The sequence below is a fragment of the Crotalus tigris genome, unplaced genomic scaffold, assembly GCF_016545835.1.
Source record: "Crotalus tigris isolate CLP2741 ecotype Arizona unplaced genomic scaffold, ASM1654583v1 scf7180000018259.218504, whole genome shotgun sequence".
In the NCBI taxonomy this organism is placed as follows: Eukaryota; Metazoa; Chordata; class Lepidosauria; order Squamata; family Viperidae; genus Crotalus; species Crotalus tigris.
The window spans coordinates 8389-32439 of NW_024096908.1; the positions used below are offsets into that span (position 1 = coordinate 8389).

At 43.7% G+C, this 24051-nt stretch overlaps 1 protein-coding gene across 1 annotated transcript; it reads left to right on the forward strand.

Moving 5' to 3' along the window:
- The first annotated feature begins 2711 nt into the window (after positions 1-2711).
- Positions 2712-24027, forward strand: YJU2 (YJU2 splicing factor homolog). The gene is given in 9 exon segments (XM_039349301.1): positions 2712-2835; positions 4529-4629; positions 6397-6541; positions 13096-13230; positions 14538-14719; positions 16740-16759; positions 16762-16859; positions 18712-18874; positions 23684-24027. Coding segments are annotated over 9 exon segments (981 nt in total). The 5' UTR covers positions 2712-2811; the 3' UTR covers positions 23797-24027.
- The last annotated feature ends 24 nt before the right edge of the window (positions 24028-24051 follow it).

Genomic DNA, 24051 nt, shown 5'->3' on the forward strand with positions numbered 1-24051 from the left:
CAGAGAAGAGCAACAAAGATGATCAAAGGCCTGGAGACTAAAACATACGAAGAACGGCTGCAGGACTTGGGTTTGGCTAGCTAGTCTAAAAGAAAAGAAGAAAAAGGGGTGACATGATAGCAGTGTTTCAGTATTTGAGGGGCTGCCACAAAGGAGAAGGCATCAAACTATTTTCCAAAGCACCTGAAGGCAGGACAAGAAACAATGGTTGGAAACTGATCAAAGAGAGAAGCATTCTGAAATTAAGGAGAAACCTCCTAACAGTGAGGACAGTTAACCAGTGGAACAGCTTGCCTCAAGAAATCATGGGCTCTCCCATCACTGGAGGTTTTTAAGAAGAGACTAGACAGTCACTTGTCTGAGATGGTGTAGGTTCTCCTCCTTGAGCAGGGGGCTGGACTAGACCAGGGCTTTTCAACCTTCTCAGCCATTGTACCACTTTTAGGATATGGCAACATCCGAGTACCACCAGTCGCCTAGCAAGGTGTCAAAAACTTGATGACCAAAAAAATGGGAAAAAAGTGATAAATTACAGGTAGTCCTCGACTTACAATAGTTTGCTTAGTGACTGTTTGAAGTTACAATGGCACTGAAAAAAGTGCCCCCAAGCCACAGCCAAGCAAGACACCTGCCTGCCCCCCCAGCGGCACTCTTCCTCCTGTCTGAGGTTTTCATTGTTGTGAGCATTTGTGTTGAAGATTGGCAGCGGGGGTGGGGTGGGGGTGTTTGGTTTTTATCCCCCCGTCTGCTGGGTGGTTGCAGCCATGTTTTGGTCACTTCACATGACCCTGGGACACTGGGACCGTCATAAATATGAATCAGTTGCCAAGCATCTGAATGTAAATCACAAGACCCTGGAGATGCTGCAACATTCCAGCTGATCGGCGCTTTTTCTGGGCTCAGCAGAAGTGCCAGGATGATCGCCGAGCTCCAGCTGGAGCCTGGCACTGATCCTGGCACTTCCGCTGAGCCCTGACAGCCCTGCAGCTCCAGCCGTCTCTTGCTCAGGCTTGTGTGGTGCTGCCACCGGTTCAGCTCATTCCCCTCCCCTGCTACCACTTTTCTAGGGTGGTCGCGTACCACCTGCCAGGTGCCAACGTACCACAGGTTGAAAAGCCCTGGACTAGAAGACCTCCAAGGTCCCTTCCAGTTCTATTCTATTCTAATAAACAAGCTGCTTTGGATAATGTGGGTAGTCAGCCCCCCCCCGAGAAAGAAATATTTTTGGAAATATTTAAAATAATATATTTCCCTAAACCAGTGGTTCTCAACCTGTGGGTCGGGACCCCATTTAGGGTTGAATGACCATTTCACGGGGGTCGCCAAACAACGCAGTCCGCCATTTCCCCCCCCCTTTTCCTTAGCTGTGCTACTCCCTTTTATTCTATTGGCTTTTGAAAGCCAATAGAATAGACGCTCTTGAATAGAGTCTAATTCTATTGGCTTTCAAAAGCCAATAGGAATTGTCCAGGCTGTCTCTGCCCTGCTGAGCCCGCCAAAAGTCCCATTCTGCAAACGGTGCTGCACCAGTTGAGTAGTCCTCAAATTACGACCGGTTGGGGGTCGCGGCATTAAAAAGATTGAGAACCACTGCCCGAAAGGATTTTAAAAGCAGAAACCAACCCCGCCCCCAAGTCTCTCTGTCCCAAACAGAAACCAAGTCTGCAGAATTGCAGATGTGATAATCTTGTCAGAAAGACTGGAGTCATCAACCACAGCCCCAGAGAAGCAGGATTGATCTTTGGGACATAATAGAATTAACCCACCACTGTCAGAATACCAGAAAGGCACACTCAGACTCAGGTCAAAGTTCCTGCCACAGGAACAACTCCAAACAAAAGGCTCAAGAAGGTATAAAAACCCACTCCCTACATGTGCTCCCTCTTTTTTCTTCCAGAGCCATCTTTCTGTCTGGCTCTCCTCTTCAATAAACTGCAACCTTCTTTCTAACGCAGTTGCCATGTTGTTTATTCCTGGCTTGGACTGAACCACGATGAAGATTTTTCCTTCAACAATAACAAAATGAGCAGCATATAAATTCAATAATGAAATATAAATTTCTCTGTTGTGCATCATTAATACCTACTGCATGTCTACATTTAGTGGCTGTTTTTAGTTTGTGTTTGATAATTCAACAAAAGATTTCATGAGCCATTTGGGACAACTGGTTTGCAAAGGCAATATATACATTTTAAAGACAAAACATAAATAAACTCAGCAACATCCTGGGAGGACGGAAGGAAGCTCTGAGCATGCAGCAATAATAATTATTACTTTATTAAACATGTTGCCATGAAAATAATTTTAGGATTTAGTCGTTGTGTAAACACTACAGTACCAAGCATCTAATAAACTTTAATCCCTAAGCAATTTCGCTTTTTAATTAAAAAGGAGCGATCAATATTTCGAAGTGTTAAATATTTAGTAGAAGTAATGAATATTTCATAGGCATTATTTTTTTTTATTAAACGCTCTTCATAACTTCTATTCAATCTAAGGCCCAATCCTGCGGCTCCGGAACTAGTGATGTCACAGCTTGGTTTCCCCAACGGAATATTTGAGGGAAGGACAAACAACGTGACATAAACAGGCGCGTGAGGCGCTGGTTAAAAGACGCAAAAACGGAGCGTCGGCCGGGCGGGGCTTAAATGTTGACTGACTGCATAGTAAGCCACTAGGAATGCACCTCCTGCTGCATTTCGACGTTGACAGCCAATAGTAGCGAAGGAGGCGGGACGCGTTGAGAATCCGGGAAGTAGCGGTGTTTGGGGTGAGTTTCACGGAGATTGGGAAGAATCGCGAAGAGGCAAAATGTCGGAAAGGAAAGTGTTAAACGTGAGTGAAAGGAAAGGAGGGGAAAAACATGGCTGGGGCCAGTTGGGGACCTCGGAGGGTGGAGTAGGTGCTCAGAAAGGGTTAAACTTGGGGTGGCGGTCTACCTCGCAGGGCTGTTGTAAAGAGGCCAGACTATGCAAGGGAGAACATAGTGGATTCATCAGTTATTTCATTAAGAATCGGCTGGGATCCACTCGGGTCTTGTGCCTGCCTAGGCTATTGGTATCAATAAATGATCAGTTATTTAGATGGGATGGTAAAATTTGGCAGTTAAAATCTTTGGAAGATTTAGCACAAGAAAATATTATATATTCATGGTTTCAGTACAGACAAATAGCGGACAGATGGAAGATAGATCGTAATGTGGGCTTGCTTAGAGAAGATGAAAATTTTGTTAAACAAGTAAAAGATCAAAGACAAACTCATATTAAGAGAATTTATGGGTTGCTAGTAGAATTGGACTCAGAACCATAATTAATTAAAGAATGTATGATTAAATGGGCACAGAATTTTGGTGAACCAGTTCTATTAGATACCTGGGAAATCATCTGGGTGAGAAATGTTAAATTTACACAAGCCCAGAACTTAAGGGAGAATTTTTATAAAATGTTTTATAGATGGCACCTTGATTCACAAATAATGTCTCGTATGTATCCTGACTTACAGCCCAAATGTTGGAGATGTGGTTGTTTGGATGCTACTTATTACCATATTTGGTGGTCGTGTAAAAATATAAAAGCCTTTTGGATTAAGATATGGTGGAATATTCAAAGAATTTTTAAAAGGAGGGTAAAATTTACCCCACAATTGTTTTTGCTAGGTATTGTTACCGATTGTGATACTAAGGAGGTTATATTGATGTTAAATTTAATTACAGCCGCAAGGTTGTTAGTAGGGCAATACTGGAAGAAGGAATCTTTGCCTACTTTGCAAGAGTGGTTTTTTAAAGTATCCTATCTGGCAGAAATGGCAAAGATTTCGGCTTTTTTAAAGGATCAATCGCAAGAGAAGTTTTTTGTGGTATGGGAAAAATGGATAGATTTTATATAACATAAGTTGGATATAAAAAAATATTACTTAGTTTATCAATAATTTATATACAAATTTTAATATTTTATAGATTGTATTATTTTTTTTCTTTATATGTTTTATTATTATTTTACTTTCTTATATTTCTTTTTTTCTTTCTTTTTATTCTTCTTTTTTTTAAGTATTTTTTTCTTTAATATTTATGTCTTTTTTATATATATATAGTATTGTTAATTATTCTATTAGTAGTTTAAGTAACGTATTTAGACTTATCTATGGTTTATATTTTTTTTCCTTTAAGAATTCAAGAAAATTTAATTAAGCCTATATTCAGCTCTGGGAAAGTTGAGGGAGGGAGTGGGAGGGTTGGGGTGGGTTGGGGAGGGTTGTTTGTTCTTATTTTGTAAAATTTTAAAAATTTTCAATAAATAAATGATCAGTTATTTCTTTTTTGGGGGGTCTCTTTTTTCAATTTTTTAAATTGAAAATTGGGGTTAATATGTGGTTTTTTTCTTTTGTTTTTTTAATTCACTTTTTAGATGTTTTTGTCTAGTTTTGTTCTGACTGTTTAATTTTTTTTCGTTTGTATTTTGATCTTTTGAATCAAATCAAATTGAAAGCAAAAAGACAAAAAAAAAGTCATTTTTATTTTTGGGCATTCTAGAAATACTACCCGCCAGATTTCGATCCATCCAAGATCCCTAAGCTTAAACTTCCAAAGGACAGGCAATATGTGGTCCGGCTGATGGCTCCCTTTAACATGCGGTAAGAAATGCTTCAATTCTGTATCTCAGGGGCTGCCCCAAAGAAGAGGGAGTCAAAGCACCTGAAGGCAGGACAAGAAGCAACGGGTGGAAATTAACCAAGGAGAGAAGCAACCTAGAACTTAGGAGAAACTTCCTGACAGTCAGAACAATTAACCAGTAGAACAACCTGCCTCCAGAATCTGTGAATGCTTTAACACTGAAAGTTTTTAAGAAGAGACAGCCATTTTTCCAAAATGGTATAGGATTTCCTGCCTGAGCACGGGGTTGGACTAGATCAGTGGTGGCAAACCTATGGCCAAGCAGTGCCATTTGGCGGGGCCGCGGAGGAGGGCTTTCTCTGTGATGGCGCCCACGTCTTGGAACCAGCTCCCCCCGGAGATTAGGACCGCTCCCACCCTGTTGGTTTTCCGTAAGCTGTTTAAGACCTGGCTTTTCCAGCAGGCCTTGGGTTTATAAAATCTGACCCCTGGATGACTGTTATTGTATTGTTTGTTTTGTCATGTTATATGGTGCTTTTATTGTTAGCCGCCCAGAGTCCTGCGGGAGTGGGGCGGCTTATAAATTTTAAAAATAAATAAATAAATAAATGGCAGAGGGCACTCAGATCCCTCTCTGTGGGCATGCACGCCGTCGCCCCAGACAGAGGGATGTGGGCCTGGGCTGCTCCCCTCCTCCTCTCCACGCACGCAGAGTCCGGGAAGAGCTGCAAGAGCTGGGCAGGGAGAAGGGAACTTATAAAAGCAGGTTTTGGCAGAAGAGTGAGTGAGCGGCCTTTAGGAGCGACGGTGGGCAGCAAGCGAGTGAGCACATGGCCTTTGGAAGTGACCAGTGGTGGGTTTCAAATAATTTAACACCTGGGCTTTCTTCCCAGCTCCTTAGCCCGCCAAAACATTATCAATTCCGCCTTGGGTTCCCACAAAGCAGTGTTTATTATGGTTAGCTCAAGTATTCATCCCAACCCCCCTTCTGCACCTAATTTCTAAATAGAAGAAAAAAGCATGTTAAAAGCAAAGCGGAAATGGCTGCAATTTTCATCAGTTGTCAGAGCGGGAAACATCCAGTGTTTACAGCGTTGACACCTATACCAGGGGTAGGCAACCTTGGCTCTTTTACGACTTGTGGACTTCAACTCCCAGAATTCCTGAGCCAGCCATGCTGAGGGGGAAAGGGAGAGGTTTCCAAACTCAGCCATGCTGGCTCAGGAATTCTGGGAGTTGAAGTCCCCACATCATCAAGGGGCCATAGTTCCCCATGCTGACTTAGGAATTCTGGGAGTTGAAGTCCACGAGTCATAAAGAGCCAAGGTTGCCTACCCCTGCTCTATACCATTTCAGACAAATGGCTGTCCAATCTCTTCTTAAAAACTTCCAGTGTTGGAGCATTCACAACTTCTGGAGGCAGTTGTTTTAACTGTCAGATATTTCTCCTGAGTTCCAGGTTGCTTCTCTCCTTGATTAATTGTTCTGTCAGGAAATAAGTGGTTCACTTATCAGCTGTGGCAAGGGAGGCCACAAAATGGGGCAAAACTCCCTTCACAGCTGTCTTGCTTAACAACAGAAATTTTCATCTCAACTGTGGTCGTAAGTTGAGGACTATTTATACCCAATTTCTGCTGGCAGCTCCCGACTTGCCTCTACCAGCAATAGCAAGTAGACGGAGCAAGGCGAGTTGTAGCATAAACCTTCCTGGTGAGGGTTAAAATAAAAGTCAGTAAGCAGATGAAGAATGAGAAATTGCATTTCTGGAGACCTTTTCTATCTTGTAGATGCAAAACGTGCGGCGAATACATTTACAAGGGCAAAAAATTTAACGCCCGGAAAGAGACGGTCCAGAATGAATCTTATTTGGGACTTCCCATCTTCCGGTTTTACATCAAATGTACCCGCTGCCTGGCAGAAATCACGTTCAAGGTAAAGCCTCTAGGCCTCTCTTTTCTTCCAACAGAGAACATGGAATAATAGAGTTGGAAGGGACCTTGGAGGTCTTCTAGTCCAACCCCCTGCTTGAGCAGAAGACCCTACACCAGGGGTAGACAACCTTGGCTCTTTTATGAGTCGTGGGCTTCAACTTTCTACTTTTGGGCAAAGCTGCACCCTTCACAGACCATTGTTTCGCTGAACAACTGTGGCACTCGTTTAAAAATTGCATTGATTGGTTTAACACAGTGGTTCTCAACCTTTTTAATGCCGCAACCCCCAACCGGTCGTAAGTCGAGGACTACTCAACTGGTCGTAAGTCGAGGACTACTCAACTGATGCAGCACCGTTTGCAGAATGGGACTTTTGGCAGGCTCAGCAGGGCAGAGACAGCCTGGACAATTCCTATTGGCTTTTGAAAGCCAATAGAATTAGACTCTATTCAAGAGATTCTATTCTATTGGCTTTCAAAAGCCAATAGAATAAAAGGGAGTAGCACAGCTAAGGAAAAGGGGGAAAAAATGGCGGACTGTGTTGTTTGGCGACCCCCGTGAAATGGTCGTTCAACCCCAAATGGGGTCCCGACCCACAGGTTGAGAACCACTGGTTTAACGAATGCTGCAAAAAAAAAATAATAATAATCGTAAGATTATTGTGACTGAGTCCCGTTAACGATTTTCATGCGTTATGACCGTGATGGGCAGGTTCCACTACAGTGGTAGCTTGAGGATGACTTATTAAATGCAGGTTGGAGAGAACCCTGGTGGGGGCCCCCAAGCCCCTGTCGTTCTTTCCTTCTGCTTGTAGAACCTGTGTCCCAAATCAAGAGTGTCGCTCCAGAAAAGGCTCTCCTCGCTAATAACTCTGGGTGGTGGGGCTTATCTCCAAGGGGGACGAGTCTGCCTACCGGGATGAGGTGGAGCAGTTGGTTTTGGGGTGCACAGACAATAGCACCACTAAGACCGAGGAGCTTGTAGCAGATTACGGGAGGAATAGATCAAACATTCAGCCCCTGATCATCCGTGGAGACCGTGTGGAGCAGGTTACAAGCTTTAGGTTTCTGGGTGTTACCATAAAGGAGGACCTGACCTGGAATGCTCACCTTACAGCACTGGTTAAGAAGGCCCAGCAGAGATTATATTTCTTGAAACGTCTCAGGAAATAACAACTGAACGAAAAACTGCTGGTGATCTTCTACCGTTGCTCCATAGAGAGCATTCTAGCCTATTGCATTTGTGTCTGGTTTGCCAACTGCACAGTAGCAGGTAGAAAAGCACTCCAGAGGGTCATTACCATCGCCCAGAGGATTATTATTGGCTGCACTCTCCTCTCTCCCTCCTCCCTCCTTCGGACGAACTGTACAGTTCCCATTTTCTTAGGAAAGCTCAAAATATTCTGAAAGACTCATCCCAGACATTCTGTTTTTGAACTATTACCATCTGGCAGATGGTACGGGATAATAAAAACAAAGACCAAGAGGCTGAACAATGGTTTTTATCCCAGAGCTGTAACCATATTAAATACTGCTGTATAGTACAATATCAAGATCGCATGAAGTATTAATACCACTTTACAAGCCTTGGTAAGGCCACACTTGGAATACTGCATCCAGTTTTGGTCACCACAGTGTAAAAAAGATGTTGAGATTCTAGAAAGAGTAGGAGAGAAGCAACCTGGAACTAAGGAGAAACTTCCTGACAGTGAGAACAATTAACCAGTGGAACAACCTACCTCCAGAAGCGGTGAATGCTCCAACACTGGAAGTTTTTAAGAAGAGACTGGACAGCCATTTTTTCGAAATGAGATAGGGTTTCCTGCCTGAGCAGGGGGTAGGACTAGATGACCTCCAAGGTCCCTTCCAGTTTATTATTATTATTATTATTATTATTATTATTATTATTATTATTATTATTATTATGGATCATCGCACAGTCAGCCAGATGTTCAGACTGGATTTGGCATTTTGTCTACCTATCGAGTCCTTACCCAGGACCTGGGATAGGCAGATGTGGATGTTTGATGGTATTACAGGTATCGTCGCAGGATGGAAGCAGTTCCTAGTAAGGCCGCCTTTTGCAATTGACTAATGCGAATTTGTCAATGCCAATGGTGTTCAAGTGGTGCTCCAGTTGTTTTGGGATTGCACCCAAGGAGCCTCTTACTATTGGTACTACCCTTGCTTGCTTTTGCCACAGTCTTTCTATTTCTATTTGTAGGTCTTTGTATTTTGTTATCTTCTCCAGTTCTTTCTCTTCTATTCTGCTATCTCCAGGCACTGCCACGTCCACTATCCAGACTTTTTTGTCTTTCTTATCGACAATTGTTAAGTCTGGGGTGTTATGTTGCAGGTGCTTGTCTGTTTGAATTCTGAAGTCCCAGAGCAGTTTAATTTTATCATTTTCTATGACTTTCTCTATTTTATGATCCCACCAGTTTTTGCTTACAGGCAAGTGATATTTTTTGCAGATCTTCCAATGCACCATTGTTGCTACTTTGTCATGCCGCTGCTTGTAATCAGTTTGTGCAATCTTTTGCAACAGCTTACCAAGTGGTCCACTGTTTCTTCAGCTTCTTTGCATAGGCGGCACTTACTATCTGTTCTGTCTTCTCAATTTGACTTTGTATGGCATTTGTCCTTAAGGCTTGGTCTTGTGCAGCCAGAATTAGTCCCTCGGTCTCTTTCTTCAATTTTCCTGCTCTTAGCCATTGCCAGGTCTTATTATTATCTGCTTTCCCAGTATTTTTTTCATGTATTGGCCATGTAGTGCTTTGTCTTCCCATGCCTCTATTCTGTTCTTCATTTGGTCTTTCTTGTAGGCCAGTTTGGTCTCTCCAGTAGTTAGTAAGCCTTCCTGATATACTAATTTCAGTGCATCTTCATCATTGTTCTTCAGATATTCTTCCAAAGCCATTTTTTCTTCTTCAACCATCTGATGTACTTGTAGCATTCCACGCCCACCTATTTGCCTTGGTAGATAAAGTCTATCAATGTCACTGCGTGGATGAAGGGCATGATTCATTGTCATTATTTTTCTGGTCTGCCTATCCATTGCTTTTAGTTCTGCTTGAGTCCAGTCCACTATTCCAGCTGTGTACCTAATAACTGGGATTGCCCAGGTGTTGATTGCCTTTATGGTATTTCCTCCATTGAGTTTGGATTTTAAGATCTTCTTCACTCTCTTGATGTATTCACCTCTAATCTTTTTCTTGACTTCAGTGTGCTTGATGTTGTCAGCTTGAAGGATACCCAAGTATTTGTAGTACTCTTCCTCATCCAGACTCTTAATGTTATTTTCGTGGGGCATCTTGATTCCTTCAGTTTTCATTATTTTTCCTTGTTTGATAGTAAGTGTGGCACATTTGTCCAAGCCAAACTCCATTACAATATCTTGGCTATATATACGGACAGTGTTGAGCAGCGATTCTATTTCAGATGATGTTTTTCCATACAGCTTCAGATCATCCATATAAAGGAGATGGGATAGTCTGGCAGATGTTTTTGATGTTTGATAGCCATGTCCTGAGTTATTCAGTATTGTTGACAGAGGAAACAGTGCAATAACAAATAGTAATGGTGACAATGAATCTCCTTGAAATATTCCTCTTTTGATATTAACCTCTCCCAGTCTCTCACCATTGATCTGCAACTGTGTCTTCTACTATGCCATCGATCTTTGCACAAATTTTCTGATGTTTCTACTGACTCGTTATTTCTAGGCACTGATTATCCAGTCATGTGGCAGAGAGTCAAATGCCTTTTTGTAGTCAACCCATGCCACATTCAGGTTGATCTTCCTTTTTTTTTTTTTTGCAGTTTTCCAAGATCATTTTGTCTATTAGGAGTTGATCTTTTGTTCCTCTGCTATTGGGGCGGTTTCCTTTCTGCTCAGGTGGAAAGAGATTGTTTTCAACTAGATGCTGTTGTACTGCATCAGCTACCACACCAGTTAGTAATTTGAAAGTTGTTGGTAAGCAGGTAATTGGCCTGTAGTTACCTGGTGTTGCCCCTTTTGCTGGATTTTTCATTATTAGGTAGGTTTTCCCAGTTGTTAGCCACTTTTCAATTTCTCCTCCTTGTAGTATATTGTTGAACTGCTTGGCAATGAGTGGGTGTATAACAGTTAGATGTTTCAACCAAAACCCATGCAGTTCATCTTCACCTGGTGCTGACCAATTTTTGATTTTCTTTGCTCTTTTTTCTACCATTTTTGTTGTTATTACTAGTTCTTTCATTTCAACTTCTGTTTTATTTGCATCCACCTCTTTTAACCAAGCCGCATCCTTGTTGTATTTCTTTGGGTTATCCCATATCTGCTTCCAGAACTGCACTGTTTCTTCCTTGTCAGGTACTGACTGATTCCTTGCAGTTTCTCCATTGATGGATTGGTAGAAACGTTTCTGATTGGATTGAAATTGGAGGTTCTGCCTATAGTTTGCAATTCGAGCTTCATATCTACTGATTTTCCTGGCTATAGCTGTTATTTGTTGCTTTATTATTTCCAGTGCTTCCTTGATCTTCCTTGTTTCTAAGTGGTATTTCTTGATTAGGTATTCTTTGGTCTTCTTGTTCTTCAGCTTCTTTTCTTTCATCTGTTCTAGCTTGCTTGCATGTGATCTTAACTTGCTGATCTTATTTTCTAGTCTAACCTTCCATTTTTGTGGTGCACTGTTTGTTTGTTTTTCTTTTTTGTTGATTTTGCATCCCAGGTATTCTGTTATAACTGCAGCTGTGCTGTACATTAGTTGGTTTGTTTCTTGCAGTGAATTGGTGCTTATACTTGCTATTGCAGTATTTGCATCTTTTAATGCTTGTGCTAGCTGTTTCTTTGGAACAAGCTTCAATGCAGGCAGCCTTATTCTGTTGTTTTTGTGCTGTTCTAGATGCTCAGTTATTCTTTGTTTCAATTCTTTTATTTCTTTAGTTAGAGGGTTTTGTTCTTTCTGAGGAAGAGGTGCCTGGTTTCCAAATGAGAACAGTTGTATAGCTCTGCTGGATTCCTTCATTATTATTATTATTATGGATCATCGCACAGTCAGCCAGATATTCAGACTGGATTTGGCATTTTGTCTACCTATCGAGTCCTTACCCAGGACCTGGGGCATGTGGATGTTTGATGGTATACAGATGTCGCAGGATGGAAGCAGTTCCTGAATTGACTAATAGCGAATTTGTCAATGCCAATAAGTGGTGCTCCAGTTGTTTTGGGATTGCACCTAAGGAGCCTATCGCAGGATGGAAGCAGTTCCTAGTAAGGCCGCCTTTTGCAATTGCTAATAGCGAATTTGTCAATGCCAATGGTGTTCAAGTGGTGCTCCAGTTGTTTTGGGATTGCTATGACTATTGGTACTACCCTTGCTTGTTTTGCCACAGTTTTCTCTTTCTATTTGTAGGTCTTTGTATTTTGTTATCTTCTCCAGTTCTTTCTCTTCTATTCTGCTGTCTCCAGGCACTGCCACGTCCACTATCCAGACTTTTTTGTCTTTCTTATCGACAATTGTTAAGTCTGGGGTGTTATGTTGCAGGTGCTTGTCTGTTTGAATTCTGAAGTCCCAGAGCAGTTTAATTTTATCATTTTCTATGACTTTCTCTATTTTATGATCCCACCAGTTTTTGCTTACAGGCAAATGATATTTTTTGCAGATCTTCCAATGCACCATTGTTGCTACTTTGTCATGCCGCTGCTTGTAGTCAGTCTGTGCAATCTTCTTGCAACAGCTTACCAGATGGTCCACTGTTTCTTCAGCTTCTTTGCATAGGCGGCACTTACTGTCTATTGCTGTCTTCTCAATTTTGACTTTATATGCATTTGTCCTTAAGGCTTGGTCTTGTGCAGCCAGAATTAGTCCCTCGGTCTTTTTCTTCAATTTTCCTGCTCTTAGCCATTGCCAGGTGTTGTTATTGCCTGCTTTCTCAGCTATTTTTTTAATGTATTGGCCATATAGTGCTTTGTCTTCCCATGCCTCTATTCTGTTCTTCATTTGGTCTTTCTTGTAGGCCAGTCTGGTCTCTCCAGTAGTCAGTAAGCCTTCCTGATATACTAATTTCAGTGCATCTTCATCATTGTTCTTTAGATATTCTTCCAAAGCCATTTTTTCTTCTTCAACCATCTGATGCACTTGTAGCATTCCACGCCCACCTATTTGCCTTGGTAGATAAAGTCTGTCAATTATCATCATCACTATTATTATTATTATTATTATTATTATTATTATTATTATTATTATTATTGTAGTGTAATGTTAATGGTGAATAGAATGTAAAGGATGTGTGTAATATAATGTATGTTTTTACTTGTGTGTCGTGTAGATTGTGGACGGCATTTAATTTCGTGGCGAGGTACACAGTGACAATAAAGACAATTCTGTTCTGTTAACCCCCAAACTCAGGGTCAGCCATCCTCTATTCTGCGTACACAACAAGTGGGAACATTTATACAGAATGTTTATTGCTGTCCATTGCAAATTTTGACTCGGCGTCTGCAGTTCAGCCCTTCCGGTTTTCAGACCAGAGAATTAACGCTGTTCCCTCTTTGTCCTGTTCTCTTCAGACAGACCCTGAAAACACAGATTACGCCATGGAGCACGGCGCCACGCGCAATTTCCAGGCCGAGAAATTGCTGGAGGAAGAGGAGAAGCGTTTGCAGAAAGAGAGAGAAGACGAAGAGCTGAATAACCCCATGAAGGTGGTTGGCCAATCCTTAGCTGGGAAAGAAATTTCATTCTTCCTTTTTCTAAATAGACCATTGGGAGAGCAGGAACTGGATTTTTTTGCTTGGTAGTTTTTGCATATTCCTGTGTAGGTAGTCCTCGACTTATAACTGGTTGCTTAGTGACCATTCAGTGTCAGACAGAGAAAGACACACGCACACTACAGTCACATGACCAAGTTTTGGGCATCCGGCAACTTAGCCTGCTTTATTGTTTGTCTGTTTATTTAGTTCCCGCCTTTATAGTTATTACAAGTAACACAAGATGGTGAATGTAGACAACATGCCTCCCTCCTCCTATTTTCCTCACGACAACAACCCTGTGAGGTGGGTTGAGCTGAAAGGGAGTGACTGGTTGAAAGTCACCCAGCTGGCTTTCTTGCCTAAGATGGGACTAGAACTCACCATTTCCTGGTGATTAGCCCAAAGTCATCCAGTTGGTTTTCATGGCTAAGGTGGGATTAGAACTCACCGTCTCCTGGTATTGGCCCAAAGTCACCCAGTTGGTTTTCATGGCTAAGGCGGGACTAGAACTCACCATCTCCTAGTGATTGGCCGAACGTTACCCAGCCGGCTTTCATGCCTAGGGCAGGACTAGAACTCACCGTCTCCTGGTGATTGGCCCAAGGTCACCCACCTGGCTTTTGTGCCTAAAGCAGGACTAGAACTCACCGTCTCCTGATGATTGGCCCAAAGTCACTCAGCTGGCTTTCATGTCTAAGGCGGGACTAGAACTCCCCGTCTCCTGCTGATTGGCCCAAGGTCACCCACCTGGCTTTTGTTCCTAAAGCAGGACTAGAACTCACCGTCTCCTGGTGATTGGCCCAAGGTCACCCAGCTGGCTTTCATGCCTAAGGTGAGACTAGAACTCACCGTCTCCTGGAGATTGGTCCAAAGTCACCCAGCTGGTTTTCATGGCTAAGGCGGGACTAGAACTCACTGTCTCCTGGTAATTGGCCCAAAGTCACCCAGCTGGTTTTCATGGCTAAGATGGGACTAGAACTCACCGTCTCCTGGTGATTGGCCACTACTGATTTTCATTCTCCCTTCTGGAAGAGCCAGAAGGGCTCAACGAGAATAAAAATAAGTAGATGTCCCATTTTGCTTTTTAAATCTCTCATTCTCGTCTCAAAGCTGCTTTCCCAAAAGGCAACTTCATTTTTCTTGGCTTTTTTCTTTGAAAACGTTTAGCTTCTCACCCCAAAAGCTTCTTCATCTCTCACTATTAGTTCTAATTAACTGCCCTCCAAGTCTTAACACTTTTCTGCTTTTTGTTTTTCCAGGTTTTGGAGAACAGAACCAAGGATTCCAAACTAGAGATGGAAGTTTTGGAAAACTTGCAGGAGCTGAAAGAGCTCAACCAGCGCCAGGCCAACGTGGATTTTGAATCCATGTTGCGGCAGTACAAAGATTTTGAGGAGCAGCAGAAGCAGCGGGAATTGGAGGAAGACGAGCAGGAAATGAAGTGAGCCCCAAGAATCTTGTCCCTAGCCCGGGGTAGGCAACCTTGGCTCTTTTATGGCTTGTGGACTTCAACTCCCAGAATTCCTGAGCCGGCATGGCTCAGCTTGGAAATCTCTCCCTTTTCCCTCAGCGTGGCTGGCTCAGGAATTCTGGGAATTGAAGTCCACGAGTCATAAAGTTGCCATAGTTCCCTGTCCTGAAGGATGAGGTTAGGACAAGTGTAGGCAACCTTGGCCCTTTTATAAATCGTGGACTTCAACTCCCAGAATTCCTGAGCCAGCATGGCTCAGCTTGGAAACCTCTCCCTTTCCCCTCAGCGTGGCTGGCTCAGGAATTCTGGGAGTTGAAGTCCACGAGTCAGAAAAGAGCCAAGGTTGCCTACCCCTCGGCTAGGAGTATCTCCCACTACCGTGTTTTCCCCGAAAATAAGATCCAGTCATATTTATTTTTACTTTTTTTTTTTTGGCCTCCAGAAGAGGCACCAGGTCTTATTTCCATGGCCTCACTTCACAACGGTGGCACCGACAGCCCCACCCAGCCGGCCCACTTCTTCTGTGGCCGAAGGAAATGCCTCTGCAGCTGAGAATGGAGCTTCGGGCTGCATTTTGCCCTCAGAAGCCTTTCCAGAAGGCCTCTGAGGGCGAAATGCAGGCCGGGGGGAATCCGGGGCTCCCTTCTCAGCTGCAGAGGCCTTTCCGGAGTTGGTGCTTCCTTGATGGGGTGTTGTTTCCTCCTGGATTGTTGGTCTAGCGCAAAGGTAGGCAACCTTGGCTCTTTTACGACTCGTGGACTTCAACTCCCAGAATTCCTGAGCCAGCATGGGGGAACTATGGCCCCTTCATAACTTGCGGACTTCAACTCCCAGAATTCCTGAGCCAGCATGGCTCAGCTTGGAAACCTCTCCCTTTCCCCTCAGCATGGCTAGCTCAGGAGTTCTGGGAGTTGAAGTCCACGAGGCATAAAAGAGCTGAGGTTGCCTAACCCTGGTCTAGTGTTAATCTTGGTGTTAATTTTCTTCTCTGGTGTTGATTGCTGGTGAGGAGGTGTTTTGGTCTTTTTTTTTTTTTTTTTTTTTTTTAGCCTTTTGCTTATTGGTGTCTCTTTTGTTTATATGCAGATTACAAGCCCCACTCCCTTCCAGCACTGATGATGTTCCCTAGTTGGTCACAAAACGCCTATAATAAAAGAATCAAAACAACAGAGACCCCACATCTCTCCCTGTCCTTCTCCTTCCCCCCCCCCATGCCTATACCTATGTCTGTATTCTGTATACCATAGTTGGGTTGCCACTGAAATACATTGCATTTTGTTCCATTGAAATCCTGGAAGTCCACCACCTTAAAGCATACGATTAAGGATTCTGGGAGTTGAAGTCCACTCAGCTTAAAGCAAGCTAGCTTCAGAATTCTGGAAGTTGAAATCCACCCATCTTAAGCATCTGGCTGGGGGAATTCTGGGAGTTGGAGGTCCACCTACTTTAAAGCATGTTGATTGAGATTTTGGGGAGTCGAAATACTCCCATGTTAAAGGCTGGATGGGGAATTCGGGAGTCGAAGTCCATCATCTTAAGCATGCTGGACTGGGAATTCTGGGAGTTGGATGTCCACCCAGTCCTAAAAGAATGCTGGCTAGGGAATTCTGGGAGTTGAAGTCCACCAATCTTAAAGCAATCTTAAAGCATGCTGGCTAGGGAATTCTGGAGTGAAGTCCACCATCTTAAGTGCTGAGGGAAATTCCACCCATCTTAAAGCATAGCTGGCTGAGGAATTCTGGGAGTCGAAGTCCACCCATCTTAAAGCAATGCTGGCTGGGGAATTCTGGGAGTTGAAAGCTACATATTGAAGTTGCCCAGGTTGGAAAAAAAAAACCCGCTAGGGAAGATTTGTAGAATTTGACTTAAATCTGCAGAAGAATAGAAATAGCACGGATGACTTTACCTGTCTTTGAACTCACTTCGCCATGCTCTCTCTTCCTTTACCATTGCCGACCCACCTCTCTCTCCTGGCTTCTTTCTCACCCAGATCCATGCTGGAGCAAGCCAAAGCCGGAAAATGCTGGAGAACTCCGATTCGGAAGAGGACCTCCCTCCAGCTCGGCCAAAACCACTTGCAAAGGGAAAGCCCACCGACATCCTGCAACTGGTATGGAAGAGTCCCTCAGCATCTCCTGATAGGTTGGCTGACGTCATGGAGATGGATATCCCTCTTCATGGGGGTCTCTTCCTGCCCTTGAGCAGTGGGGCTGGGCTGGGGGATCTCCAAAGTACCTTCTGTAGTAGTCCTCGACTTACAACAGTTCATTTGTGGACATTCGAAGAACAATGCCGTTGAAGAAGTGGCTTGTGGCTGTTTTTCACAGTTCATCACCACCGCCGCATTCCCTCGGTCCGTGATCAAAATGGAGACCCTTGGCAACCGGTTCACACTTATGACGGTGGCAGCGTCCCGGAGATCACGTGATTTCCCCCTTTTGCGACCTGCTGAACCAGCAAAATCAAGGGGGGGGGAGTCGATTTGGCTTAACGCCTTGTTACTCCTTAACGCTGCCGTGATTTCTCTGAACGTGGCAAAAAGTCGTAAAATGGGGGAGGAAACTCGAATTCATGGCTGAGTTTTTGGTCCCCTTTTATCTTTTGGCAGCATCCCTGTGGTCAACGTGATCAAAATTCGGATGCTTGGCAACTTGACTCCTGACCGTTGCAGTGTCCTGGGGTCATGTGATCCCTTTGCAGCTTTTTGACACAGAAACCAGATTAGCCTAACAACCACATTACAACTTAAAACTGCAACGATGCACTGAACTGTGCAAAGAAACGGTCGTTAAAAGGGCAAACGCACTTGTCTCACTTAGCAACAGAAATGCTAACTGTGGTTGTAAACCGAGGACTACACTGTGTCGAGTTTGCTTGGAATGTTTAGTTTAATGAAGAGAAGGACGAGGGGTGACATGATAGCAACCTCCAATATCTCAGGGGCTTGCCCCAAGAAGAGAAAGTCAAGCTGTTCTCCAAAGCACCCAAAGGCAGGAGAAAGAAGCAACAGATTGGAAACCTCCATCAAGGAGAAAGCAGTCTAGAATTAAAAAAATTTTCTGACAGTGAGAACATTAACCAGTGGAAATAACCTGCCTCCAGAAGTGGTGAATGCTCCACACTGGAAGTTTTAAGAAAAATGGACAGCCATTTGTCTGAAACGGTATAGGTTTCCTGCCTGAATAGTGGGTTGGACTAGATACCCTTCAACTTCTTCTTCTTCTACTACTACTACTACACTACTACTACTTCTACTACTACTACTACTACTTCTCCTTCTCCTCCTCCTCCTCCTCCCTCCCCCTCCTCCTTCTCATTATTATTATTATTATTAGTAGTAGTAGTAGTAGTAGTAGTAGTAGTAGTAGTAGTAGTATATAAGGACCAGTCATAATCCACTATTTTAGCACCTTTGTAACTTTGAAGAGTTGCTAACGAAGAGTTGATAAGCTGATATAGGAATACCTGTGTGCAGAACAAACCTTAGATTCAGATCTCAACAGGGCCTTTTTTTTTTTGGTTTTGTGTGTGTGTGCCTTACTTACCAAAATTTGCTCTTGAGTGCAAAATTTTGGCCCTGATCTAATCCGATCCCCTGAAATTCAGGTGCTTTAGGTCAGGGGTCTTCAAACCTGCACTTTTATGACTTGTGGACTTCAACTCCCAGAATTCCTCAGCCAGGCATGCTGGCTGAAGAATTCTGGGAGTTGAAGTCCACAAGTCATGAAGGGGCCATAGTTCCCCCAGCTGGCTGAGGAATTCTGGGAGTTGGTCAACAAGTCATAAAAGGGCCAAGTTTGAAGACCCCTGCTTTAGGTGGACATGGAGACCTTCTACGCACAAACCCAGAATTACAACCCTATCTTGTTTGGGGTCGCAACCACAGTAGGCGGTGGGAGGGTGTCCTTTGAGCACAGCTGCTTTTAGCATCACCCTGCCTGTTCCTTTCATTTCCTTTGCAGGACTCCGAGCCGCAAGCTAAGAAGCCAAAGCTGGAAAGCTGGGAAAGGAGCGTGGGAAAACTCTCGGTGAAGACACAACTCTCGGGCTTGGTGACCCCCAAGAAGAAGCCCGTTTCCGGGGTGGCCAATGGATCGGGAAGCCAAGAGGCAGCCTCAGAAGCAGGTCAGGAGGACCAAGGCAGTGGCAGTGGAGAAAGAGAGACAAGGGACCACCGGGAGAAAGGATGGAAGCGAACACTTAAAAAAGGGTGGTGAAGTTGAGTTGAGTTGAATTTAATGTCTAGGGCAGAGGTCCCCAACCTTTTGGGCACCAGGGACCGGTTCCGTGGAGAGAGGTTTTTCCACGGACCGGAGGGTGCGTGGTTTTGTGTCCTGCCTGCACCCTGCAGATGGGGCTTTGCTTGTTTGTGCGGACCGGTTGCTGGCATGCCGTGGCCCGGACTGGTCCACAGCCCGGGGATTGGGGACCCCTGGTCTATGGAGATTCTCAGTCATCCAGGTCATAGTTACCCCAAAGGTGGTTTTTTTTCAGGACTTTCTTGTTCTTTTCTTGAAGACATTTCACTTCTCCTCCAAGAAGCTTCCTCAGCTCTGACTGGATGATGGGGAAGGGAAGGATTTGCACTCCTTGCAGACAGCTGGTCATTGGCCTCCTTTTAGAGAGTGCGTTGAGGCCACCTGGAGGTTTACCTGTGTCCTCAGGGTCAGCTGAGTGGTGCAAATGGATGTGAAGCAGGGGTCTTCAAACTTGGCCCTTTTATGACTTATGGACTTCAATTCCCGTTGCTGGCTGAGGAATTCTGGGAGTTGGAGTCCACAAGTCATAAAAGGGCCAAGTTTGAAGACCCCTGGTGGGGAGCCTTCTTGGCTGCAGGATGTCTTCTGCCCTGGGTCCCTTCCTTGTTGAAGACGGGCACAGGCTGTTGGAGATGAATCCGTGTTGTCTGCCTCTCCAACTGAAGAAGAAATGGTTCCCGGAGCCTGCAGTGTTTTCTGGGAATCCATTCATCCTCCCGTACCATCGGAATGGTGTTCCATCCAATATTGCTAAATGTCAATGGAGATGCTCAGTCATCCAGGTCAGGGTTGTCCCAAAGATGTTTTTCCAGGAGGCAGAACTTTCTTGTTTTCCTTAGAAGACGTTTCGCTTCTCCTCCAAGGAGCTTCTTCAGCTCTGACTGGATGGTGGGGGAATGGAAGGATTTATACTCCTTGCAGACCGCTGGTCATTTGCGTTCTTTTGGAGAGTCGTTGAGGCCACTTGGGGGCTTATCTGTGTCCTCAGAGTCACCTGAGTAGTGCAAATGGGTGTGGAGCCTTCTTGGAGCTGCTGAAAGGACTGTGTTGTAGACCGGAGATAGACGATGCCGTGTCCCTCCCCCTCTGTTGAGGGTGGGGCTGTTCAGTTTGATGGCCTCTTTGACCCCCTTCTTTCAAAGCACCTTTGGGATGAGTTGAGTTGCATTGCATTGAGTTGAATTGAATACAGGTAGTCCTCGGTCTCTACAATTGAGCCCCAAAGGTTCTGCTGCTAAGTGAAACGTTTGTTAAGTGGATTTTGCCACACTTTATGCCTTTTTTTCTGCCGCAATTGTTAAGGGAATCCCTGCAGTGGGTTTTAAGTCGTCCGTTGTTAAGTGAATCTGGCTTCCCCCGTTGACTCTGTCAGAAGGTTGTAAAAGGGAGGATCAGGTGACCTTGGGACTCTGCAGACCATCATAAATGTGAGTTAGTTGTCAAGCCCCCTGACCATGGGGATGCTACGATGGTCGTAAGTGTGAAAAATGGCCAGACTCACTATCAAACCTTGCAGCAACGTTCATAAGCATAAGGACTGGTTGTAAGCCACTTGTCGTAATTGAATAATTGTAAGTCAAGGGCTTCTTATTCCAGTGGTGGTGAACCTATGGCATGGGTGCCAGAGGCAGCACTCAGAGCCCTACGCCATCAGCTGGGTTTTATAAAACCTTTTCGCTTTAGGCCTCCGCCGCCGTGTGCAAAAAAAAAAAAAAAAAAAAAGAAGGTTCAATCAATCAGTCAATTTCAACTTCTCGCGGGGGAAAAAAAAGATCTTGCAAATTGATTGATTGAACTTTTTAGTCCCACCCAGTCTGCTGTTACCACCGCAGCCACACCCACCCAATGGGCCACACCCACCCGGCACCGAATGATGCATAAGTGGGTTTTGGGTTGCAGTTTGCGCACTCGGTCTCTAAAAGGTTTGCCATCACTATCCTATATGGCAGTGTTTCCCAAACTTGACAATTTTAAGGCATGTGGACTTCAACTCCCAGAATTCCACAGCCAGCAATGCTGGCTGTGGAATTCTGGGAGTTGAAGTCCACATGCCTTAAAATTGTCAAGTTTGGGAAACACTGCTATATGGTGTGAACTGCTGTAGTGTCAACAGAGGGCAGCACATAGCTGTGCAGTCTAAATTTGTAAGTTAATTGAGATCATAGGAAAAAGTACCGGGATATTCCTGAATTTTGGGCTTGATTATTGCCAACAGGACAATATGGATGTGCCTTGTAACCACCAGGAATTAGGCTGGAGTCCAAAGTCCATTTTCCATTTTTTCATTTCATTTCTGAAATGAAAGATGAAGTGGGATGCTTCAAAGCACAAGGATCAGGTTGTAGACCATTGTTTCTCACCCTTGGCAACTTTAAGACGGATGGACTTCAATTCCCAGAATTCCCCACCTAGCATGGTAGGTAGGTAGGTAGGTAGGTAGATAGGTAGATATTGAGATAGATAGATAGATGGATGGATGGATGGATAGATAGATAGATAGATAGATAGATAGATAGATAGATAGATAGATAGATAGATAGATAGATAGATAGTAGTTAGATGATAGTAGATAAAAGATGAATAGATGGATAGATGAGATAGATGATAGATTGATAATAGATAAATAGATGAGAGAGAGATATGATTGATAGAGTAGATAAAGAGATGGATAAATAGATGGATATATAGATGTATGGATAGATAGTTGCATATACATTGTTAATTAGATAATAGATGAATAGATGATAGACAGTAGATAAAATATGAATGGATAGATATAGATAGATAGATGATAGACAGGATAAAGATGAATAGATAGATGGATATTTAGATAGAGAGATGAATGGATAGATGGATATATAGATGGATGAATGGATAGATAGATAGAGAGTAAATAGATGATAGATAAATAGGTAGGTAGATTAAATAGACAGATGATAAAGACAGTAGATAAAATAGATAGATAGATAGATAGATAGATAGATAGATAGATATAGATGATTGATAGTAAATAGATTGTAGTTAGATGATAGACAGTAGATAAAAGATAGATGAGATAGATGATAGATTGATAATTAATAGATAATAGATAAATAGATGAGAGATAATTGATAGAATAGATAAAGAGATGGATAGATAGATGGATATATAGATGTATGGATAGATAGATACATATATATAGTAAATAGATAATAGATGAATAGATGATAGAGTAGATAAAATATGGATGGATAGATGATAGATACATGATAGACAGAAGATAAAGATGAATAGATGGATATATAGAGAGATGGATGGATAGATGTATAGATGGATGGATGGATAGATAGAGATGGATGGATGGATGGATGGAAGACAGACAGAGGAATCAGAAAGGATGCTTGTGAAACTCTGCAGAGCAAAAACATGGAGATTCCCTTTGTGTGTCAACTTCCCCTTGAATGAAGAGATGGTTAGACAAAAGATCAAAAGCGTCAGTGAGGCCTCACCTTGATCTTCTACCCAATTCAAGTGGTAATTGAACCTCACCTTTTCTTGCTGAAAACTCTGGCTAACTTGATTAGAATTTAGCTACAGGGAGCCCTCGATTTAAAACCAGTTACTTAACAACCTTTCATAGTTACGATAGTCCTTTCCCCCCCCCCAAAAAACCCCCACAACCCAGTTCCAAAAGTTTCAGTGGCTGACCACCCCAGTCATGTGGCTGCGTTTCCGGCGGTCAGTAATCCACGGTCACATGGTCACAGTTTACGACGTTTCTGCCAACCACCAGCATTGATTTTGTGGATTTTGGCGGCAAAACGGCCCCATGGCAAACCGGGGGTTCATTTATACGACTGCCGCAAGAAAAAACAATCATAAACTTTGAAAGGTCATTAAGCGATCGGTTTTAAGTCCAGGACTTTTAGCTAAATTGGGTCGTTCCGAAGATGCTTTTTCAGGACTTTTCTTTGAAGACGTTTCGCTTCTCCTCCAAGAAGCTTCTTCAGCTCTGACTGGATGGTGGAAAAGGGAAGGATTTACACTCCTTGCAGACAGCCGGTCATTTGCATCCTTGTAGAGAGTCGTTGAGGCCACTTGGAAGTTTATCTGTGATATAACATCATCTATCTCCTGTCTACAGTACAGCCCTTTCAGCAGTTCCAAGGCGGCTCCACACCCATTTGCCCCACTCAGGTGACCTTGAGGATGCACATAAGCCTCCAGGTGGCCTCAAAGGCTCTCTAAAAGAAGGCAAATGACCAGCTATCTGCAAGGAGTATAAATCCTTCCATTTCCCCCACCATCCAGTCAGAGCTGAAGAAGCATCTGGGAGGAGAAGCGAAACGTCTTCAAGGAAAAAACAAGAAAGTCCAGTTGCCTCGTGAAAAAGTACCTTTGGGACAACCCTGACCTGGATGACGGAGCATCTCCATAGACATCTAAATTGGGTCGATTGGCTGGGTGATCCGCTTTATAGCCACCCTGATTTACGTTGAGGACCACATGTATTGGGTTAGTATTATCTGGGAACCCCTTCGCCTGTGCCCAAGTGGGGAGGGACTGAGCGTCTGTCTTTCCCAAGGGTCGGGGCATATGGGCTCGATAGTCCAGGGTTTGGAAAGTCCGAGTTGAGAAGAGTTGCTGAAGTTTCCCGTGTGTCTTTCTGCAACTGTTGAATTTCCACTTCTTCTAGATGGGAAGCAGCACGGCGCTTCTACAGGGGCCCTGCCCAGCTCAAACACCAGGGTCTCTTCTCTCGGCCTTCTGGGGACTTACTCCGACAGCGACGACAGTAAAAGCGACTGAATTTGGGGGGGGGGAGGCTTGTGGACCTATGAGAAGAGGAGGTAATCATGACAAACATGACTTTAATGGACCTGAAACAAGAAGAGGCCAGAATTTACCCTGTCATGTTTTTACAAACAAGTTATTAACAGACCGAGAGGCCGAATCCCCACAATGTTAACTGTTTTCCCTGTCCGCATTTACCTCATGGCAGTTTATCCCCCAAAAAATTAAATTTCAATTTTCCTAGAATGTCGCTTGTGATGGATTTAGTCC